The sequence below is a fragment of the Rhipicephalus sanguineus genome, chromosome 1 (assembly GCF_013339695.2).
Source record: "Rhipicephalus sanguineus isolate Rsan-2018 chromosome 1, BIME_Rsan_1.4, whole genome shotgun sequence".
NCBI lineage: Eukaryota > Metazoa > Arthropoda > Arachnida > Ixodida > Ixodidae > Rhipicephalus > Rhipicephalus sanguineus.
In genome coordinates this window covers 120,936,328-120,957,142 of record NC_051176.1, presented here as the reverse complement: position 1 = coordinate 120,957,142, position 20,815 = coordinate 120,936,328, and the positions used below count along the sequence as shown (strand labels likewise).

At 43.7% G+C, this 20,815-nt stretch overlaps 1 protein-coding gene across 2 annotated transcripts in view; it reads right to left on the bottom strand.

The window, feature by feature from the left end:
- LOC119397071 (splicing factor 1) overlaps positions 1–20,514 on the bottom strand; it is a 52,600-nt gene extending 32,086 nt beyond the window's left edge. The window contains exons 1-4 of one of the 2 annotated variants that reach the window (XM_037664512.2): positions 19,821–20,514; positions 15,764–16,006; positions 14,370–14,445; positions 7,670–7,822 (exon numbers count right to left, since the gene is read on the bottom strand). In XM_037664512.2, coding sequence (XP_037520440.1) covers positions 7,670–7,822; positions 14,370–14,445; positions 15,764–16,006; positions 19,821–20,373 — 1,025 coding nt within the window. In that variant the 5' untranslated portion in view covers positions 20,374–20,514. Of the gene's footprint in view, positions 1–7,669; positions 7,823–14,369; positions 14,446–15,763; positions 16,007–19,637; positions 19,657–19,820 lie in introns of those variants that run through there. The other variant, XM_037664519.2, reaches the window with a different exon arrangement.
- Between the last annotated feature and the right edge of the window lie 301 nt (positions 20,515–20,815).

Sequence of the window (20,815 nt, the reverse complement as noted above, 5' to 3'; positions counted from 1 at the left end):
TCACCACTTTTGAAATTCATTAATTCAGGCCCTCATTAGAGTTCTAGATTGAGGGTGTGAGCAGCTGGTATACCCAAGAGTTAGGCTGGTTGGCTTTTTGCTGGGACCCAAGTGACTTGCACAGGGTCCCAGCATTCTTAATTTAAAAGCTTTCTATTGTCTGTTTCAAATGTGCTTCTAGCATCCAATTACTACAAGGGACAAGTGAGCTTGCAAATGTATTTCTTTTTTGCAAATTTATCAGTGGAACCTCGATTATATGTCCCCCTGTATTGCAATGACCGCCATTTTCTGAAGAGTTGGTGTGGTCCTGTCAAAACCCCCACAGAAATAATGCATTTAAAAACCTCAGTTATATGACGCAATTTTACGCCGACCCCGCATTGTACAACAATTCTCTGGTACCGTCCGAAAAAAAAAAAAATTACCTTTTTTTTTTTTTTTTTACTCTAAGCTAACACGCACCAAATTCTCACGGGTTTAAAATAAAAATGCAGCCGGGTGTAAGCAGCTTTTTTAATATAGAACTGACATGCCTCTAAGAAGACTATCAGAAAAAAAAAAAAAAAAAAGAGACCGGTACAATTTGGCTTCTTAGAATGGAAAACTTAATCTCCTGGCAGTCCATTTTCTTCACTTCAAGATCACTTCTGGATGCGCCTCAATCGCGTGCATGTCCCAGGGCCATTACCTAGACAAACTTGATCTGCATGGAGTAGATTAAGCTAGTCAGCAAGCTCATCCTCGAGGTCTAGATATTTTCCAGTTTTTGGCCAATGGAAACTTCTGGTCGACATGCAGCTGAAGATCTCCCCCTTTTGTTTGCACCACTCCCGGTTGCAGGCCTCGAGCACGCAAGAAAGAAGTGACGCTATCTTCAGCATCCAAATACAGTAATCTGTCGTTATAACAAAGTCAGCGGGATGGCGAAAAAATTCGTTATAAGCGGTATTTCAATATAAGCGACCACTCAAGAAAAGCTCAAGCAGTCGAGCTTTAATTGCGCCACAACTATGAGGAAGTCAAAACACAAAGTATTCAGTGAAGCAAAACTTTATTCAAGTACAAAAAAACACAGTGAGCTTTGGCTGTTTCAAGTTCTTGCCAGGTGTGAGCAACCCCGGCTTAAATTCAACCAAGCATTGCATGAGGCCGTGGTCGCCACCTGTGCATTCAAGGCGTAGGTACTCCCACGTCTGTCTGCACCATAGTTGGCACTTCACGCGGCTCTTCATCCTCGTTGGGGCCACCAACAGTATATCCGCATCCATTTCCATGGTGACCACGGGAGCAGCAGTGTCTGCCAACGCGAATGTCTCGAAGTCGCCTTCTACCTCTTGACGAGCAATTTTATGAACATCCTCGTACAGATCGCTGCAAGTCCCGTCATCAATGGCGTGGGAAAATTGCCAAAGCTCACACCAGCTTATAACCCAAGGTTAGGTCAGGTGATGAGCTTGGGTGAACTCTGTGCACAATAAAATCAAGTTAACAAGTGCACAAAGCAGTTGGCGACCTTCAAAGGTGCGAGTTCTTTCCATGAAAAGTTCAGCAAATGGATTGCACCAGGCAAATCAATGTTGTACCTCTTGCTGGTGTCACACGCTGTGACCATGCGCTGCATAAGAGCCTTGTGGTACAGCTTCTGGGTGGTCTCAATGATGCATGATCACTGGACGATATTTTCCCAAAGCATGCAGCCGTGAAGTTTGCAAAATGAGAGTTTTCCGGCGCCCCGTTGTTGACGAAACTGCTAATTCTACAGTTTGAGTGTCGATGTTCGCACACCGTCACGTCCATGCCATTGACAAATGTCTAGGAACAAAATTCAATCACCCTAGCATGCATTTCGACCATTTGTCTTAAGTCGGATGGCGCGTTTCAGCGCCAGAAGTGCTATTTAGAGCGCTAAAACTTTGCTCAAGCGCACCCCATGGAATCCCATGGATCCCACCCCATGGATCTTTGGGCCATTTTTCAACATCCAAGAGCAGTTTTCTGGCGTCGCAAAGCACCAGGAAAATGTTATTTTCATGTAGATTCTATCATGGGGGACACCAGCGATGCGATTACAACCAAGATTAATGGTTCGGACGTGCTGCACTACGGAATTTGACAGCACCCATTCGCTCCGCAGAAAACAGCTGGGAGCACTCGGCAATCGCTTGGCACCTGTTACTAGACTGTCAGTGGTCATGGGTTTGGTACTTCTGTAGCCTGTTCTGTGCCGGCATGAGACTAGTTTGCCGGCGACATTAATTTGACACTGCATGCGCAAAAGGGTCGCGGCCGCTTGGCGACACCTCTGCTCGCCACTTCGTTCTAAGCGGGTCAAGCACTTTGTACGCTGCATATGCATGCATTTGGGTTATTATAACAAGGGATTACTATAACTTTCCCTTGATGTGAGGATTTATAATTAAGGCAGCACATCACCGATTGCACTTCGTTAGGAACAAATACGATGCAGACAAGTGTCACTTGTGCACGAAGTCATCCTACGCAAACTCTCAACAAAATTGCTCTGTCACCATTTTTCTGATGGCGATGACACTGTATCTGACCGCTCAAAAGGAAGGCTGCTGTCAATGTGGTTTCGGTTTTGCATGCAGGCAATTTCCAGACCAGCCTTGTTGGAAAGAAGATGCACGCTAGATTCGATTTTTTTTAAGGGTGAGAATGAAGATTCGCTCACACCTCCTCCAATTAAATGCTTGGCTGTCATTTTTTAAAGATAATTTCTACCTTCCTTGGAGAAGTCTAGGTTCTTGCCACAGGGTTTTTCAGACAGTCTGTATCAGTTTTTTGGGGGTCAAGACTGAGTGTCATTGCTATATTCTCAGTTTTTCGATCATACGACAGCTTTGCGTGGTCCCCTCAATGTCGTATAATCTGGGTTCCACTGTATATGAAAATGAAAAATGTGCTTTCAGATGACAGCAAAACAGCACCACTCGACAAAATGGTACAGTAAAACCTCGTTAATTCGACCCCTGTTAATTCGAACGCAGTGTCTGGTCTCATACAAAATGTGCACAGTCCTATAACTGACAACTCTCATTAATTTGGACAGATTCGACCGCGCTTCGGTTAATCCGAACTCCTCACTGAGATCGGGTCGCGGTGGAGAAACAGCAGCAGATTCCGTTACAGCTGTGCTTCGGACAGAATTCGGATTCGCAGCTGAAATGGACAGCGCACCTAAACAACTTCAAGATCGGATCATGACATCCGAGATTCAGAATGTGGTACGAATGAACATGTTTACATCTCGGAGCCACAAAAACACACATGGCACTGGTTCACAACTGAAGTGAAAGGCAGTGCACCGCTATGGTCATCTGCCTAATGGACAACCGACGGATTTGCCTTTTTTTCTTCTGCGTCCTACACACTTGCATTGCGGCTGAGTCCGATTCTTCTCCCGTAGCGTTCTGTTGCTTTTTAATTTTATTTACCTTTGTCCGTAGTCAGTGCCGTCCACAGCCTTGTTAGTTTGTTTTTATTGTTTGTTTTGAAAAGTTAGCGTTTTTTATTTCGTTTTTATTTTTTTGTTCTCTACTTCGTATGCTTGCGCGTCACCAGTGCGCAAGTGACGCTGGATGGCTTCTCCTGACCCAGCGAAGAGGGCGAAGTAAGAAGCAAAAGATTTGGCAGCGAAGGTGCAAATATTGAAGGCGTTGCAAGCGGGAGCATCTCAACAAGAAGTGATAGAAAAGTTCAACATCAAGAAAAGCATGCCGAGTAGTTACATCAAGAACGAAAACCAAATTATGCAAGCGTATAACGGCGACATGTTTGGCAAAAAGAGTAAAAGGCTTAGAACAGCAGCGTGTCCCAACCTAGAAGTGCTGCTGCGCTGGATTGCCGTCTTGCATGATGCACAGTTGCCCTTAAGTGGCCCCGATATCTGCATACAAGCACAGAAGTTCGCACTGGCCATGAACACCGACTCATTCAGTGCATTGGAAGGGTGGTTCGACCGCTTCAATATGCAACACGGGCTTGCTGTTCCACCATGTGTGTGGTGAAAACGGTGCTGTCGACGAAAGTATTTTACAGGACTGGCGGTCTGGACCTTCCACACGCCTTTCTACGTACGAGCCATGCACCATTTTCCACGCTGATGAGACAGTGCTGTTCTTCAAGGCTCTGCTTGACAAGACAACTGCGTTTAAAGGGACCGACAACTGCCCAGAACACGAAATGACATGACTGCACTGATGGAAAGATTGTCGGTTGCATTGACTCAAACCAACCCTGTTTTTTTTTTGCGTGAGAGGTGGATTTATTTTTTTATTTCTTAATTGAAAGTCGCGAAAAATGACCTGCGGCACCTCTGGCGGCAAAAACATGAACATGTACCCGGCCACGTGACCATTGACTGCTGTACGTGGTCGACGATTTTTTTGTTAGTATTGAAATATTATTCATTTCTTTATATTAAAAGGTATAACTCCATAAAAATGTACATATCGGCCTGCGTTAGTAGTATGCAAAGTGGTGCTGCCTTTGCGTGACGTAATGATCCCATGCTCGTCAGTGCGTCTTGAGCAACTTTTCAGCGTGCTCATGCAACCATGCACGCAGTTTCCAGGTCGCTAAGATTTTGGAGCGACATAGTTTTGCTACCTACACTTCGTCTTAGAAATGACGCGCGCTGCTACTCGGCGCAGCCGCGCATATGCGTAGCGATGTTTTCAATGACTTGGCCTGGCTCGTGAATCGAGAGAGTAACGACGCCGGGACAAGCCACCCATGACACAGGCGCAGGCAGCCTTGGACGCATGCGCACACAACGCGGTACAGATATAGGGAAGGTGTATAATGCCACATTGTAACAGCTTGTTATTTTCAAAAAATAGTTGAAAAGCTATAAATAAAGGTGGTTAAGCACAGTTACAGGAACTCCTGCGAAAGCAGAACGATGGCTTTCACAAATCGCGAGAAGGGCTGGCGGCATCGCTATAAATTTTCAGAGTTGCTGGAGGAAACGTACGTCCATGTTTAGAGCCTTTCAGATAAAAAAAAATACTGCTTGTAAAATAACTACGTGCTTTTGGGATTAACTACTGCAGCTACAAACACTGAGAAGGGTGAGCTTTCTGTCGCGCCGGAAAAAATGGGTTGAGAAAAATCGGTTGTCTGTCCCTTTAAGGGGGACCCATGCATCGGCAGGAAACGCAGTAAAGAGCGGGTGATAGTTTTGCGGAATGCCAAAGTGGCTGGCACGGAGCAGCTGCCGTTGCTGGTCATAGGAAGGGCTGCAATGACAAGATGTTTCCAGGAACATAAAGCAACTGCCTGTCGAATACAGTTTTAATCTAAAGGCTTGGACGACCGCCGAAATACCGTGTTTTTTCGCATACAGTCGACGACTGATAATTCGGGCTCCACGGAGAACGTAAATAAGTCCGAATTACCAAATGTCCGGAAAAAACGAATGCGTCAGAAAATAAATACTTTTATTGACACTTCAGTGTCCCGGTGGCCGAAAAAAGTTGTCAATGCATTGCTGCACGCACTTCCGCTTACGTGCAACCAAGTCCACCTGTATCTCCGCCAGTGTGATGTGATCGCTGTATGATGACGAAAGAACAGCGAGGGCTCGAGACGAGGCCCGTCACCGTATTACACTACGGTGACGGGCGCCATCACCATTGTCACTGCCTTAGCGGCAAAACGCTTTACCACAGACACATTCGACAGAATGGCGGCGAAAGCACCAATAGCAGCGCAGCGCGGAGATACAGGAACCGGAATGTAGGATGTTTGCAATGTCGATATGATTTCCCACACTTGACCAGTGCCTCCAAGATCAGCATTTTCAATTACAAATCTCTGAGGCCATACTTTGTATGGGTGCCGGAGGAGGTAATGATTGGCGATTCGGCGTGCGCGACAGTCTCGGACAGGGTCCGGATTATCGAATGTAGATCTGGCAGCTGTCCAAAATATCGGTCGTCCTTACATATTACTTCTATGGGATCATCGGCGGTGCCGCGCGACTGTACGAATTACCAAGCATGTCCGAATTATCAGTGTCTGATTTATCGGTCGGCGACTGTATAACCCGCACCAAAAAATGGAAAAAGGTGTTAAAAAAGTGGGAGTGCGGGTTATACGCAGGAGTTTTATACGAGAAAATACGGTATTCCAAGCCTGACTGCGTCAGCTAGACCGCTGCTTTGCGGCCAAGGCTCGGAAAGTGCTGTTTGTGTTGGACGATTGCAGCACACACACAAAGATGTCCGAGCTCGAAAACATCGAGCTGCTTTTCCTGCCACTGAATACAACGGCTTCCCTGCAGGCAATGGACTAGGGAATAACACAGTACGTGAAGAGCTGCTACCAAAGGAAAGCACTTGAACGAATGTTGCTTTGCATGGAGGCAGACAAGCAGTGTGAGGTGAGTCTGCTCAGCGCAATCCACATGCTGACCTACGTGTGGAAAAACACGTCGCCTGAAGTAGTTGCCAACTGCTTCAGGTATAGTGGCTTCGTGCACGACGCTGCTGACCCGGATGTGGATGATGTACCCCTGTGCAACTACACTGCAATAGACAATGATGTTGCTGTTGCCGGTAAAGTGACAGACAGAAATATCGTCGCCGACGTTTTGGATGCCGAAGGTCAATCAACTGATGAGGAACCAAGCGATTCTTACGAACGTCCGCGCCACAAACTGAAGGAGGCTGCCCATGTGTTGACCGTTCTAGAGGACATTTGCACGGTTTCCTCGGACAGTGTATGCTGACGGAACCACCTACAAGAACTTAGCAAAATAGTGATTTCCTCACACATTTCTTCAGAGAAGCAAATTACAATCACTGACTTGCTCAAGAAATACAGTCTGATAATGTTCTAAACATTTTTCAGATGTTATATCGTACTCGCGATAATTTGGACCTTCGGTTAATTTGGACATTCTCTCCGGTCCCGTGAAGTCAGAATTAACGGGGCAAAGTTGTATCGCAGCTTGAATAACAATATGTTTCACCACCTTGCCATAAAAAAAACTAATTGTTTGAGCCGTTATACGTAGTTTTCAGCTGATATGTACATTGTAGTCAGTTAACAAAATTGTTATAGAAGCTGAAAATGTGATCTTCACAGGGTGATTTTCTGGCCATTTTTCGTGAAGCAATAGATGTGTCTCCTCTAATGCAAGACATCTTGTAGTGAACTGGTATACTGTACAAATGGCAGGCAAAAATGCACACAAGTTCACACCAGCTTATAACCCAAGGTCAGGTCAGGTTATGAGTTTGAGTGAACTCTGTGCACAGTAAAATCAAGTTAACATGCCACCTTTTCTCAACAAATAAATGTTCTATACTACAAAGCATTATACTGAAATTCCAAGGCTTGGCTACAATGACCTTACATCAAAGCATTCAAAATGCAGACATGACCTGCACATAGCCGTTAGGCCCCCAGATGGCAAAACAGCAAGCCGTACATCATAAAACAACGTCAACAGCTAAGCTTCTCAATGTTAATAAATGATTCAACTGGACTGACAATTCAGAACTGCTACAATGCTGGGAATGTTACACGGTATCTCTACAATATAAAACTAGAGAGGTACGTCTAGTGAAAACAAAAGTTAAGGGCAACACAGCTTAGTATACGAATCTACCAGAAAGCCACATCAAGACTTGCTTACTTGTAATCTGAAGGTGGCTTGTACTCTGGATTGATGGTGAACATTTCCTGTATGAGCACATGCCGCTCATCCTCCAATTTTTTTCGCACTCGATACTCGCGCGTGTTCAGCCTCTTTCCAGCACTGTTGTATATCGGCTCTGGAGATGGTGACCTAGAAAGAAATAACAAGAGGTACACAAAGTTTGTGTAGCGTTAAGACTGCGTTCAATCAATAAACATCAAAAGTGCCCCACAGCTCACCCACACTTCATTTTCCACGAGCATGCGCTTTAAGAACACCTTTCATGGACAGCGGTTCTGCCTGCATATGGCAGCACGGTGGCTCTGCTTGAGCCATGTCCCATTGCTGATTGGAAAGCCACTCAAAATGCTGACAATGCAGCTGCCACACAAACAACATTCAGGCAACATCTTGAGTGGCACACGTCTAAAATTTCACCCGTGAGGGGGCAAGGCAAAAGATGGAAATGAAGTGCTAAACGCAAAAATTTCATGCAATTGCTCACACACGTAAAAATGCTACGACCAATTTAGTTAAATATTTTTATACACATAATAAAAGATTGTTGCGCTGCTTTATGATCTTGACTGAAGTAAGCAAAACAAGGAAAAATGTGGAGAACATCATTCGTGGAAATTTTTTATAATGGATGCTGAAAACGAAACATTTAATTATGTGGCCTGAAAAAATTCATAAAGCAACAGCTGGTTAGGCAGCAAACCGCTCTGGAAAAAAAAAAGCAACATTATTCTACTGCAGTTTTTCAGTCGTGTTGACCTGTGCCTCTTTTGGAAATGTGAGCATGTGAGCCTCTGGTTTTGTCATTGAAAGAAAATTACAAAATACTCCACTGTATAAATGAGAGAAAAAGTGCTGATATGAAATAGTTCGTTTAATTTACTTAAATGAGAAAGTGTCTCGAATTTAGTAGATTACATTAATTTCCTTATACGTGAAAAAAAAAAAAAAAACTTGCATGTTTCTAAAGGCATTGCACTTGTCCTTGTCACTGTTCAATATGTCATTATACCAGCATTTACCTATTTTAGAATGAGTTATTAGTAGTGCTGAGTGGATATACAGACTAAAATGCTGTGGTATAATTGAAACGATAAAAGCACGTTTACATTGCACTGTACTGTCACTTTGTTAAAGGGGTGGTGCCACCAAATTTGAGGCTTGTGCGTTCTTTGCTGTAAGCGTTTCCTATATCTCCAGGAAGCATGATGCGAACACCAAGATTCATGTATTCTCGCTAAATAATTTAATATCGCCTTTTGATGGAAACAACTTTCGGTTTCGGTTTCTGGGCGCCAAGGTTGGGCAGACGTAGAAGTGTAGGGGGCTCGGTCACGTGACCACAAAAGGCTGTGATGCACTTAGCCAGAAAGCGATCGAAACTCGGCGAGTGATGTAGCAACCGATGCTTTGCCGGTACTATAGTGAACTAGAATATATTCTAGTTCACTACAGCCGGTACGTACGTTGCGGAGGTGGCGGAGGTCCGGAGGTCACTCACGTCACTACAGCAGATCTGGTGTGACGTCACTACAACTTTCGTTGCCCATCCTACAGATCTACGTCAGTGTTGGCGCGCTAGCGATGGGTTTTGATTGGGAGAATGGGCATTTAGGTACAATTTGGAAGTGAATTAAAATATATTCTAAACGTTTTCTGTGTCCGACCCTTCATGTGGAGTGTCTTTGCATGCAGAGGAAACCCACAACAGGCTTGTTATAGCCTCGAAATTTGATGGCACCACACCTTTAAAGAAAAACCTTTTGCCACTCTCATCATTCCCTACTTTAAAGGCACTTAGTATAACATTGCTTATTAATGTAATGCGATGTAATCATTATAACATAAGCACCATCATTTTCATCAGTGCTGCAATCGAGCTCAAATATAACTAGCATGCAAGCATGCATCACAAGCCCCTTCAGCCATCTTTAAAGCTCCTGTGCCATCATCTGGCGTTATGCCCCAATTTTCTTTCAGCTCAAGAAGAAAAGAAGATCCTGAGTATGAGAAGTAGAAAGAGCAAGCCATAAGGCAGCAACCTGAAAATGTGAATATTCAAAATTCTTCATGACCACTTGATCATATCAATGGTGAATTCCACGGGTCATATTTTCTTAGTACCTGCCTAAATCTTTGGGCAAGAACTTGGACTGTGTTATGATTTTTTAAATCGAAATTTGCACACGAAACCATACTTTGTCGCAGAACTAGTTTAAGTGTCATTGGAGCTAGCTATATCCAATGAGTTCAGACTCTATGCTCAAAAAGTCAATTGGGTAATTAAAGTGTCCTGACTGTTACCATGTGCAGTTAAATCCAGTTATATAACAAACTTAACTAAGGAAAAATAATCATTATACCCATAATTTATCTCATCTGGGCTCACCTTTAACACCCCACCACACCCTCCCAAAATAAGGGGTGTGCAAATAGTACTCAAATTTCGAACTAGTTCGTACTATTCAATTCACTATTTGTAGAGGTCGAATACATGAGGACTGATGGACACCCGAAATTGCAGGCAAATTTTGGGATTAAAAAGAAAAAAAAAAGAGGTATGATATATAGTGTGACGAGGAACATACCTCTCGTGCGCTTAGTGTGTTTTTTGTCGTGTGCCTTGTGCTAGGTGCTCTTAATTCCAAACCATTACCAACCTGCTTGAGATTCTGCTTCAATGAACTCTACCACTTTGAAACTACATCACAACCCTCCTATGTTCATATACAATCCAAAATGCAGACAAACTTGGCCCTTCAACAAATGGAGGTCAAGCAACACGACCTAGAACTCCCAGTTGAATTTATGCCTTCACCGATGCAAGAAAGTGATTTCCTGCAGAGCAAGTGAATTGGAAATAAACACCAGAAAGTGTCGATGTACCTCAAATTGATTGAAGAAACAAAGTTCTATGCTGCAAAAGGAAAGGAAAAAAGAAATCTAAGGAGCTTAACAACCCAGTCACACGGGCAGAGCAAATGTCCTTTGAAGTTAAGGAGCACAGAGGTTCCAAAAGAACATTACTTCAAGGGAGATGTGTCAGAGCTACAAGGTTTTCGCTAATGCTTTTAACACAAACCACAATGTAACAATTGTCGGGGTTTTACGTCCAAAAACCATGATATGATTATAAGGACACCGTAGTGGAGGGCTCCGGAAATTTTGACCATCTGGTGTTCTTTAACCTGCACCTAAATCTATGTACATGGGCCTCTGGAATCTAGCCTCCATCGAAATGTGGCTGCTGCAGCCGGAATTCGATCTCGCAACCTTCAGGTCAGCAGTCGAGCACCATAACCACTAGACCAACGACAAACAACATAAACTTGGCACTTTTGTTGCTTCAAAATGAGAAAAAGAATGTTTGCCCTAATGGTCATCGGATACGCGTTTTCTTTTTTATCAAAACAAATTTTTCTTAGTTCCCTGTAACATTAAAGCATTATGTATGTTTAGTAAAGGCATTTGCAAAATACAAAGGTACTGGCTTTAGTGATGACCAAAATGTGCACCACTGCATACATCGCATCTTCTTGTGGCTAGGGTTGCCGTTCTCGCTTGTTTTTCAATCGCAACGTTTCCAAAGATGAGCAGTGGCACTGAAGATGCAGAGAGACAGATGTAATCCTGGCATTAGCCACAATATCATCACTACAGCTAACACTGAGTATGCAAATGAGAAGGTGCGCGCTGTACCATGGTCTCTAATTGCAAGCCATTGCCTGGTGACAGCCCTCGCGTCATTGTGGCTCTTAGTTCAGCACAATTCCAGGCCAAACCCCAGAACGAAAGGTGCTTTGAGAACACCTTACCAAGTCTTGAAAGTCGGTACTTTAAAGGGGTACTGACACCTTTTTTCGAAGGCGAGTTTACTCTGCCATACAAATCTCCTGTATGCAGAGACGGCTCTGAGCAAGTGTGAAGCTCAGCAAATGCTGATAAGATATTTTAATTTGATATTAAAGTCAATTTTTCCATGGCGCACCTACTGACATCGACACTAGCTTAGGCTACAGTACAAATTCTGGTGACTTGACACAGCAGTCTGGCTAGTTGTGATGACATTAGGTACCAAAACTTCCAAAATGGCCACTTGCGCGTCACCAACCACTGATCTCCACTAGTAGAGATCAGTGTCACCAACGGAGCCACGGTGCGGAGCGGCCGTGGAACCGTCATTATCTATTGTGCGAGCACGTGACGAGAAGCTCATACCGCGTTGTGACATCTGGTTAAGTAGCAACTGAAACTAGCTTTTAAAAACATACTGTGATTACTTTTTCAGGGTGCACTCGTGCTTAGCAGTACATTTTCGAAGCTTTTGAGGGCTTGGCCTTTCATTTGACGCAAAAAAACATGAAAATTTTCATGCCAGTACCCCTTTAAGGAGTCGTTTAACATGTTGGAAACGCATTCCGACAAGCTGTGCAGCGTTTCCAGCACACATGAGATAAAGATAGTGACTATAAGCAGCATTTCTTTTTATGTTCATAGACTTCTAGAATACTGTGAAACTAGCTTTTTAATAAAACCTGAATCTAGTGACAACAAAATAAAACATTTTTCCTGTTGTATGCCTTCTGGGAACAAGAATACTCTAGCATGGCAGCCAATCGCCTTCAAAACTAAAGAAATAGTTTCGCTCATGCATTTGGCAATGTTCTTCAAAGGTGGGACCACCGACTGTCGGGCTCATGACGTCAGTCTAGAGTGCCGATCCATTGGTGCAGGCCTGTGTGCATACACAGGCCTGCACATACAGGCCTGCCTTTGAAGTGCAAATGCCGCTACCTTATAAAGTTGTACACAACTATAGGTCTCCCTTGGTGCAACCTTGCCTCCTACACTGAAGTAGGTGTTCGTTTCAAAGGACTTTGAAAGTGCTCGTGTGACAGGGGGTATTAGACTGACCAGTGAAGTTTACTTTAAGTCAAAGCGCGTAAAACAGTATCCTGTTAGTAGTGTTTTAAAGCAACTGCACGTGCATGTTATCAGCTATGAACAAGGGGCATTAATTTGTTCGGCAACAAGATACTTTATGAAAGGTTTATGAAAGCTAAATGCTACACTTGGGCAGCATCTACTTGCAACAAATAAAAGGTCAGTACTTAGAACCTCTATTTTCCTGACACTTTTGCCAGAAGCTACACCTTAACCTAGCCATGACAGGTCATACGAATGGTGAAATGCAAGGTGACAATCTAGTTTCCCATTTAGACAGCACAAGGAAGGGTGACTCAGCACTATAAGCACTTCTAAATCACGAACTTCCACATGAGATGCAGTCTCCCATGTTAAGCAATCCATTTCAGCATCTAGTTAAAAATTTTCCACGTTAACTGAAGCATTACAAATTTTAATTATGGGCTTTAAAGCCACAAAACTGCAAACTTATGAGAGACATTGTCGTTAAAGGCACTGATTGTCTTTATGAAATGGTGTTATTTAAAGTACAAATAAAGCACATAGTACAAAAGTATTTCTATACTACACCCTACCTAATTAACACCAAAGTATTAAATTTTCCATTAACATTATTTCATTTAAAAAATTAAGTTGCAAATCAGCTGAAATAACAAATTCCACTAACGTCCTGTGCAATACATCAATGTTGTCATGATGTTTAGTTTGAAGCAGCTATTGCAGGAATGACATTCTTGAGACTAAGTTGTTTTTTCACCAACATAAAAGTATCTTTACATCCATCAGGAGAAACAAGATATGACGCTATCTCTGTTCCAACAGTGGTTGCTTACATTACAAAACAACTGCAAAAGTGTTTTTGCAACCTGCACAATGTGCTCAGTAATCTAATATTCTTCTCATTTTGGAAGCTTTGTGCACTACGTCTCCAGAGAATTAAGAGAGGACTTCATTACAGTCCATCTATAACAGCCCAGAACTTCAGCATGGGCCCAACTGGCTACAATATATTTAGCCGTCTCTGAAAGTGCTTCTTTGACACATAAAAAAAACCATTTCAAGTAACAAACAAACCTTCTCTGTAAACAATTATGCGGTTCATCATTTCAGAAAACACGACCTTTGTTATAATGTTTTCATGTAGGTTAATCAGGCACACATTTTACTATAAATTTTTAAAATCCTAACTGTCTTTTTTTTTAATTAGTGCTGCCAATTTTTAAGTACAGAGGGTACTTAATGGAGAGAAAGCAAAGGGCTTTACTGTCACTACCATAAGAGTTTGTACACTATATATTAGTCCGTATCCACTCCCGGTAAGAGGGAGCACCATCTGTGCAAGTAACAACATAACAGAATTATGTTGCCAAGATGAAAGAGTAGCTGATATGTGAGAAGTCGTTACAACGCAAATGAAAGCTGGAGAAAGGGGGGGGGATATTACTGCTTAATTCGGTGCCTACAACGTCTTCCTGGTAAGTAGTGCAGCTGCTTCCACAGTGAGAAATCTGCAGCAGCTGCACTGCCCTTTGTGATTAGGATGAGCAGAAGTAGCGAGCAGGCCACCTGTCTCATCCACACCACACTGCAAGCAGGGCACACCTCCCTCTCAAGTACGGGAAAGTGCACAAAAAGGAGAGGAAGAAAAAACAGATTTGTTTAGCCTTTGTGATCCTCGGAGACGAGCACACACGCAGGGGGGGAAGAAAAGAGTGCATTAGATGATGCAGCCAGGGGCAGCTCTGGTCCAAACCTGTCCTCAGGGTTGAAGGGGATGCCAAGGTCCTCAGTGCGCAGCCTCCTGCTGAGCTCTTCAATCTGGAGTTGCACTGGAAGAGATGGGGTTAGAGAAAGAAGGGGCGGGGCCCCCCAGCAATTAAACCCGCGTTCATCCCAACCAAAAGGGCCAGCCTGGCCTGTACACAACCCACATCCCTGGAGTCGGGCAGCGGCCAGCCACCTCACAGGGCAGCCCCTGCATACACACACACCGCGCTGGGGCATGCCAGCGGCTCTATGCGCGGCCGCCTGGAAGATGTGGTGCCATGAAGCCCAGCACACAGGGTGCAGAGTGCTGACCCTGGCCTGTGCCTCAACACCTGCTTGGCCGACATGGCACGCACACACACGAACACACACACTGATCTCTGCTTTTAACAAGCACTGCCATTAACTGATCATTAAGTGACCAAATGTCTCTTGAGATAAACACAATTCATGCCCTGTATCAGCTGCTTGCCACACCGTGCAAGAACATATCATGCCCCAAGAGAAAGGTAGATAAACATTTTAACATACACAAACACTAATCTAAGCTATGCATGAGACACTACAGGAATACGTTACAGTGATAAATGCTGATCTATAATCTTAACTTCTAGAAATGCTTGAAAAAAGTACACATTAGGACCCTTTATACAATGTAAGCTAACAATGTAGTATATTAAAACTGCAAAAAAGGGCACACAATTTCACTGAACAAGAGCCTTACCCAATTCTAAAGCTCACCACAAAGCACACTGATAAAACAGATACACACACACGCATGAAAAGGATTAACATTACCATACGTTAAGCCTCATGCTAATGATAAGTGTCAGAAAATGAAAGTTAACCACACTATCCATATATTAAGTTCAACCTCTTAAAATCCAGAACCTGTCACCACTATGAATGCTTTGTGAACTGTTAAAAATGAAATCAGTGTGCATGATGACAAATACACAGCACTGCGCTCTTGTCACATGACCAAACCAGGACTGGTTCCTCTGCCAGCATATGCCAATTGCATATCCATGATACAAAGCTGGCAACCTATTTTAGCCCATGTGAATGGCAAAACCGTGAAGAGTGCATTATCCTGGGAAACAAATATCGAGATAAGAAAGCAAGAGCCAATCTCATTTAAGTGCCTGGATCTTTTATCAATAACAAAAACAAAACAAACTTACCTGATTAGAATTATCAGAAACCACACTGACAAGTTTTTTGTTGTTCATAAATTTGTTGCACTCATAAAAAAAAGAGGCTTAAGAAAAGGAATTTAAAACATGGCTGATAATTCACAGGAAAAAATCACATGCTTACCATAAGCATTTCTCATAAATTGAAAGCATTACAAGTGAAAAACAGAGAAAACCAACTTACACAGATAGGCCCGCTCCTGGTTTGGATCCAAGTTTGTAGGGAGTACAGTGGGCATTCCAGGGATGAACACCTTTTCTTTCTCATCACAGCACCAGCGGCTTCTCCGCTTTCGACGACGTTCTCCAGTGTTAGCCTCTAAAGAACCTATGGAGCCCATGGAGCCCATGCTCGTATTGCTGTTTTCATCCTGACTAGCCCAGGACGGCAGCATTGAGACTACAGGTGGTGCTCCAGTCATTGCAGCTGAAAAAAAATGATAATAAATTAAGACAATTCCTGCCCAAAATATCTCCTAATATAAATGGGTCACTTGCTGCTAAAGATGTACATGTGTTAATTCAAAGGTGGAGAATGTTGAGAAATGACAGATAAGAGAGCTTCATTCAGGACACACTGTTCAGAGAGTTGGCCTAATGTGGCTACTAATAAGCACAGGTCGCCAAAAAATGTGGAGCTCGCTCAGGCTCACTCATGAAATTGGCTTTGTCGTCCATGGTGTCAATGCTCTTTCACACCAATATCTCGCATAATTGGTGCTCTACTTGGCGCCTTTTGGTCACGCACCTTCTAATATGGGTTATCAGTGGTTGCAATCAGGTAAGGATATTTTCATATGAAATATTTCTATCAAGAACTTCCTGTGAAAGAGTTTCTGGGGGCAGGTCTTGGCAACTCCCCCCCCCCCCCCTGTCTGTAATTCACGCCTCTGATCAATAAATATTGATCTGGCGTATGAACTCTAGTTCTTGGAAGTATGTGTGAGTCGACGAGAGTACTATAAACGTGAGCCAACATAAGGCTGATAGTAATGCTTAAGTGGTGTAGATTGAACGATGTGTCGGCAAAAAGGTGTGGAGCTCACTCGGACTCAGACTCACCAAAGTTTTCCTCAACCGGACTCACTCGGACTCAGACTCACTAAAACTTTTCTCAACCGGACTCACTCGGACTCAAGCTCACCAAAATATTACTCACTCAGACTCAGACTCACGGCTCGATCCAAGTAAGCCTGAGTGAGTCAACTCATGAGTGAGTTTGCCGACCTATGTTAATAAGACTAAAGCGAGCTCACCTGTTCTCGAGTCCATGTCTAAATCTCTTGCACAAATCTGATTAGTAGCAGCAATTAAAGCAGCCTGGGTCAAGAATGTGGTCCTTTTTTCAACCAAAAATAAAATCACGTGAAAATTTAAAAATACCGCCCTAAATGACACTGCAATAATACCAGCAGTCTCGTATGTAAAACCATAGGTCGGCAAAAAATGTGGAGCTCACTCAGACTCACTCTCGAAACATATCTTACCCTCAGGGCTCACTCGGACTCAGACTCACCAAAGTTTTCCTCATCCGGACTCACTCGGACTCAGACTCACTATAATTTTTCTCAATCGGACTCACTTGGACTCAGACTCACCAAAATTTTATTCACTCGAACTCACTCAGACTCTCGGCTCGATCTGAGTCTGAGTGAGTCGACTCGTGAGTCCGTTAGCATTTTATTATCCTTTTTCTACCATACTGTCAATGCTCTTTAACGCCAATATCTCGCATAATCGGTGCGCTACTTAGCACCTTTTGTTTTCGTACCTTCAAATACGAGTTATCCGAGTTTGCAGTTCAATAAAGACCTTTTTATTGAAAGTCATGACTCACACGAGATATTTTTATCAGTAACTTCCCGTGAAAAAGTTTGCGAGGGGAAGTCAAGGCACCTCCTCCCCCTCTCCCTCCTCAACTCACGCCTCTGATCAATAAATATTGAACTGACGTATGAACGGTAGCGCGTTGAAGTATGCGGGAGTATACGCGAGTATAAACATAAGCTGACATAGGGCTGATAGTAATGCTAAAGTTGAGTAGATAGGACCATAGGTCGGCAAAAAATGTGGAGCTCAATCAGACTCACTCATGCAATATATTTTGCCCTTAGGGCTCACTCGGACTCAGACTCACCAAAATTTTCCTCAACCGGACTCACTCGGACTCAGACTCACCAAAATGTTTCCCAACCGAACTCACTCGGACTCAGACTCACAAAAACTTTACTCACCCGGACTCACTCAGACTCAGACGCACGTCTCGATATGAGTCTGATTGAGTCTGAGTGAGTCGACTCATGAGTGAGTTTGCCGACCTATGTGTAAAACTAATCTAGCATGTTATCACAAGTCCAAAGCAGGGTTTCGAATTTGATGAAAAACAAAGATGTGCACCAAAAATCTACTGTTCCATTGGAGAAAGTGCAGCAGCCTGTTCCCTGTGCAATAAAGTAGACCCATATTAGACAGGGACTATGTTTCAGACCACTGTAATACCTGTCATGTGGATGAGATGTGAGGAAAAATTATAAAAGTTTCACAGGCTTTTTTTTTTTGCAAGGAAAAACAGACAACATAAGACCTAGACTGCTTTAAAACAATATCTGTCATTTTTCAACATTTTCCACAACTTTTGAATTGACACTTTTATCAATTATATGTCACAAATGGTACGAAATTTTGCTTACGTAGTGCACAACGAAAACCAGCACTCACGACTATCATGTGTTTACACAAACAACACAATGAGCCCTCCATTTTTACTCGCTAGCCATATTTAGTCATGACGACCAGCGCAAATGAAACACTGACGAGAAAAAGAAACGACACAGGCGCTGCCTAACAACTGGCCATCATGAGTATTTTCCAACTCGCCCAACTCACTACCATATTTAGTTGGCAGAAGTATTCTGCATTCATCAAATGTATCATTAACATTCAATGGCATTAAAATAAGTTAGATGGGAGCAAATTTTAAGTTTTTGACTATTAAATCACAGTAGTCGCCTCAGCTGTGCCATGAAATATAACGTCAAAAGCAGAGCTCCCAAATGTTTCGACATGATCAGTGCCAGCGTATCTACAACTCTTGCTGTCAGTCAAGTGTGCTAGCAATGTGTTTGTTCTCTGAATTTTCTTTCTTCCTTAGCCTCACAACTTCAAACACAATTGCGTCCGAAGTTCTCTCCCATTTCCCAACCAAATGCTGACTTCGATCTTTTCCTGTGTTGCATGCAAATGACTTTCACACAAACACCTAACTACCGTACCTGCTCATCAGCTTACATTTAAAGTTCTGAGCCTTTTCTAAACATTTCATTCATTCTGCACTTCCCACACGTCAGAGGTGACCAGAAAACACACCTCACACGACGTCATTTGAGGCTCTCTCATGGGCAGCCAACGCCAATCGACACGAAGCACAAGCCCATGCATTACACTAGAAAATGCGGCCGTGTAGTGCCCAGACATTCATTTTAATAGCACTAGTTTTGCCTTTTCCTTGCATGGCCTTTATTTCGATCTTTAGGCATCGTTTGCCTATGCGACAAACCACTAATTTTCAGCTACCTTAGCATCAAATGAGTACTAAAACTGACGAGCTTGGTCTCCCCACCCCTGCTTCAAGCGCGATGCGCACGTGGCGAGAGCAGACACGAAGGTTCGCCAATTAATAGCGTTCGCGCAATTTCTGGGCTTAACACTGCGAATTTTCTTTTCGCATTAGGCAGCCAATATACATAAGTGATATGTTCAAACATAGGTGAGAAATTATCAAACTCGATGTCGCGAGCGGCAACTACTGCTTCGCTTTCAGCCCTCCCATCACTTTACGGATAATTACCTAATCATAACGCTCAAAACTTGAACATCGCAAAAAGAGCCACAGTTATTACAGCTGCAGGGCAGTAGCTAAAATATGGTGAAAGGTAACAAAATTTTGATTTCACCTACAACAGAAGTTAACAGTAGCTACACGTATGCACATCCGACAGAGCAGCTGTAACAACTCACGTTTGCTAGCAAGAGCTGTGAACCATCTTTACCCAACTCACCAAGAAATTTAACGAGAACTTCAAGATCAATCACCTTGAAGCTATATTTCTCCTAACGTTTCAATGTCACAAACACGTCAAGGAATAACAGTCGCTACTGCCGTAGTACGTCGAAGCATGCGCACGCGCAGACGACCACGAACAATGTTAAATAATAAATACGAAAAAAAGTAGGGAACTTACGGAGTGCTGGTTCCCGATCTTTGTCCCGGTCTCGATCCTTGTCTCTGTCGCGATCACGGTCCTTGTCCCGTTCACGGTCCTTGTCTCGATCGCGATCCTTGTCCCTGTCGCGGTCTCGATCTCTTCGGTCGCGGCTTTTATCGCGACTCCTGTCTCGACTCTTGTCGCGGCTCTTGCCGCGACTTCTGTCACGGTGTCGATCCCTGCTTCGATCACGACTTCGAGCGCGACCACGGTCTCTACCGCGGTCTCTCGAGCGTTCCTTGTCGCGGTCTCTCCTGCCGTCTCGGTCACGATCGCGGTCTCGATCGCGTTCGTCGTGGTCCTTGTCAGCCTTGGTCGACGTAGGCAGAGCAGGGAAGACTGGGAGAGCCACGGGCGGCGCAGGTGCGCTCACGGCGCCGGTGGTACCGTTGGGCTGCGTCGCGGCAGGCGGCAGCGCGCCGGCCATGTAACTAGGCTTCAACAAAGACACCCCAGCACCAGCGGCTGGCCGAGCTGGAGGGAACGAATTTAGGCGCCCCAAAGGTGTAGTGTTAGCGCCAGTAGCCATTCCTAAACGCGCCTACAATAACGCGTGATTGATAGCCACGAAACCACTATTAGCCGCGCTTGCGTAGCTACTCGAAGTCTTTCATTACCAGCTTAGCACGGAAACATGGCGTCACAAAGTTCGCCGCGAGCGGCCCTCTCGCCCTCTTGTCCTATGACGACATCGAAGACGTGAGCGACACCTATTGACACCATCAGCTGATGTTATTATATTTAAGCCATAAAATATAACGCTAGCGCTACATCAATTAATATTGCTACTGCAAAGTATGAAATGACAGTAAATTTGATCGTACTTTACACTATCCCCACCCACATAGTGGTGCCATAAGTGTTCTGCTCATTATCTATATAACTTTGTTTCTAATACACCAACAACATTTCTAATATGCGATCCTCTAATTTTCGCTTTTACTGCTTTATTCTGATAACCGCATTTTCTA